The 3,172-nt window shown below is 63.7% G+C and overlaps 1 protein-coding gene across 1 annotated transcript in view; it reads right to left on the bottom strand.

Moving 5' to 3' along the window:
* Positions 1 to 3: 3 nt before the first annotated feature.
* The window catches only part of LOC130587265 (OTU domain-containing protein 5-like), a gene marked incomplete at both ends in the record, with an annotated part of 8,565 nt that continues 5,396 nt past the window's right edge, over positions 4 to 3,172 (bottom strand). The window contains 3 exons of the mRNA XM_057388237.1: positions 4 to 129; positions 971 to 1,174; positions 2,614 to 2,699. Coding sequence (XP_057244220.1) covers positions 4 to 129; positions 971 to 1,174; positions 2,614 to 2,699 — 416 coding nt within the window. The remainder of the gene's footprint in view (positions 130 to 970; positions 1,175 to 2,613; positions 2,700 to 3,172) is intronic.

Raw genomic sequence — 3,172 nt, 5'->3', positions numbered from 1 at the left:
GGGGTGCAGCCCGGGGTGCTCGGGGGAGGGGGCGGCGCTGCGGGGCCGCGGCGAGCGGCCACTCCACTCCTCCAGGCCACTGGCCGCTGCGGCTGTGGCCGAACTGCACGTGGCGCTGGCCTTGCGTGGCTGTGGGGACAGAGGGGACAGCAGAGTGACCACAGTGACCACAGCGATGGGGACATGGGGACAGCAGAGTGACCACAGCGATGGGGACATGGGGACAGCAGAGTGACCACAGGGACAGGGACAGCAGAGTGACCACTGGGACATCAGAGTGACTACAGTGACCACAGGGACGGGGACAGCAGAGTGACCACTGGGACATCAGAGTGACCACAGTGACCACAGGGATGGGGACACAGGGACACAGGAGGGACACTGGGGTGAGTGGTCACTCCACTCCTCCAGGCCGCTGGCCGCTGCTGCTGTGGCCGAACTGCACGTGGCGCTGGCCTTGCGTGGCTGTGGGGACAGAGGGGACAGCGGAGTGACCAGTGACCACAGGGATGGGGACAGGAGAGTGACCACAGGGACACCAGAGTGACCACAGGGATGGGGACATGGGGACAGCAGAGTGACCACAGGGATCAGGGCAAGGGGACACAGGAGAGGGGTGGCCCCAGGACAGGGGGATACCAGGGATTGGTTGGGACAAGGATGGGGACACCAGGGGGTGGCAGTGACAGTGACAGGGACACCAGAGGGTGGGTGGGACAATGATGGGGACACCGGAGGGTGACAGTGACAGTGACACCAGGGGTGGCAGCGACAATGACGGGGACACCAGAGGGTGACAGTGACAGCAGGGTTGGCAGCGACAATGACGGGGACACCAGAGGGTGGCAGTGACAATGATGGGGACACAAGGGGCTGGCAGTGACAGTGACACCATAGGCTGGCAGTGACAGCGACAGGGACACCAGGGGTGGCAGTGACAATGACGGGGACACCAGAGGGTGACAGCGACAGGGACACCAGGCCCCACCTGGCGCGCCTGTTTCTCCTGGTCGCGCAGCCACTGCAGGTAGGACTCGCGGGCCACCTGCTCCTCGATGGCCTCGTTGGTGGCCTCCCAGTCGGTGGCGCGTTTCTTGTCCTCCAACATCTGCTGCTCGATCCACGACTCCTCCGACGTCTTGATGGCGCTCTTCATCAGCGACTGCTCGGCCAGCTGGGGACAGCGGGGACACCGTGGGACACCAGGGAGGGACACGGCCGGGGGACACGGCCAGGAGGGATAGAGACACCCATGGACACCTGGGGACACTGTGGGACATGGCCCAGAGGGACACGGCCACCCAGGACAGGGTCGGGGGACATCGTGGGACATGGCCGGGAGGGACAGAGACACCCGGGGACACCTGGGGACACTGTGGGACATGGCCAGGAGGAACAGGGACAGGATGGACATGGGCAGGGGACACAGCCGGGAGGGACAGGGACATCCGGGGACACAGCCAGGGACACCATGCGACATGGCCGGGAGGGACGGGGACACCTGGGGACACTGTGGGACATGGCCAGGAGGAACAGGGACAGGATGGACATGGGCAGGGGACACAGCCGGGAGGGACAGGGACACCTGGGGACATGACCGGGAGGGACACCCGGGGACACAGCCAGGGACACCATGGGACATGGCCGGGAGGGACAGGATGGACACCTGGGGACATTGTGGGACACGGCCGGGAGGGACATGGCCAGGATGGACACGGCTGAGGGACATTGTGGGACACAGGTGGGAGGGACATGGCCAAAAGGGACATGGCCGGGGGACACTGTGGGACACGATTAGGAGGGAAAGGGACACCTGGGGACACCTGGGGACACTGTGGGACACGGCCAGGAGGGACAGGATGGACATGGCCGGGGTCATTGTGGGACACAGCCAGGAGGGACACGGCCACGATGGACATCACCCAGAGGGACAAGGCCACCCAGGACATGGCCAGGGGGACACTGTGGGACACAGCCCAGAAAGGGCACACCCACCCGGGACACACCCACAAAGGACACGCCCATTAAAGGACACGCCCATGTGGAAAAGGCTCCACCCCCAGAGACAATGGGCAATGGGTGGGGTCACATCAGGCCACACCCATGAATGGAGGAATCGCTTGGACACGCCCACAAAGGACACACCCTACTGGGACACACCCTACTGGGACACACCCTTTAAGGACACGCCCATGGGGGAAGGCTCCACCCACCAAAAAACTGGGCAGGGGTGGGGTCACATTAGGCCACACCCATGAATGAAGAGCCCCCTTGGACACGCCCCCAACTGACCACACCCTCTGTGCTGAGGCCACGCCCTTTCTGGCAAAGGCCACACCCCCACAACCCAAACAGAGGTCACACCCACTCTGTGCTGAGGCCACACCCCCAGATGACCACACCCAAAGAGGCCACACCCCCAAATTTGGGATCCCCGGCCCGGTACCCTCGGTTTGAAAGAGGGCAGCACCAGCCCCATGGAAAGGGAGGGTCCCTGCCCCAAATTCGGGTCCATCACCCCCAAATTCAACATTCCCACCCCCCAAATTAAGGATTGTCACCCCCCCCGAATTGGGTCCCCCACCCCCAAATTTGGGGTTCCTGACCCCGTACCCCCGGTTTGAAGGAGGGCAGCCCCAGCCCCATTGAAAGGGAGGGTCCCTGCCCCAAACTCGGGACCTTCACCCCCAAATTCAGGTCTCCCACCCCCCAAATGTGGGTCCCCCACCCCTCAAATCGGTGTTCCCACACCCAAATTTGGGGTCCCAGCACTGTACCCCCAGTTTGAAGGAGGGCAGCCCCAGCCCCACAGAAATGGAGGGTCCCGAACCCCAAATTCGGGTCCTTCACACCCAAATTCAAGGTTCCCACCCCAAAATTCAGGTCTCCCACCCCAAAACTCAGGTCCCCCACCCCCAAATTTGGGGTCCCCGGCGCCGTACCCCCGGTTTGAAGGAGGGCAGCCCCAGCCCCACGGAAAGGGAGGGTCTCCAACCCAAATTCAAGGTTTCCACCCCCAAATTTGGGGTTCTCACCCCCAAACTCGGGCCCTTCACCCCCAAATTCAGGTTTCCCACCCCAAAACTCAGGTCCCCCACCCCCAAATTTGGGGTCCCCGGCGCCGTACCCCCGGTTTGAAGGAGGGCAGCCCCAGCCCCACGCCGATGGTGGC

This window comes from Malurus melanocephalus, unplaced genomic scaffold (genome assembly GCF_030028575.1).
Source record: "Malurus melanocephalus ecotype Western Australia unplaced genomic scaffold, MMel_1.1 scaffold_1698, whole genome shotgun sequence".
NCBI lineage: Eukaryota > Metazoa > Chordata > Aves > Passeriformes > Maluridae > Malurus > Malurus melanocephalus.
The sequence above is the reverse complement of the archived record's forward strand: the minus strand, read 5'-3'. Positions and strand labels throughout refer to the sequence as shown.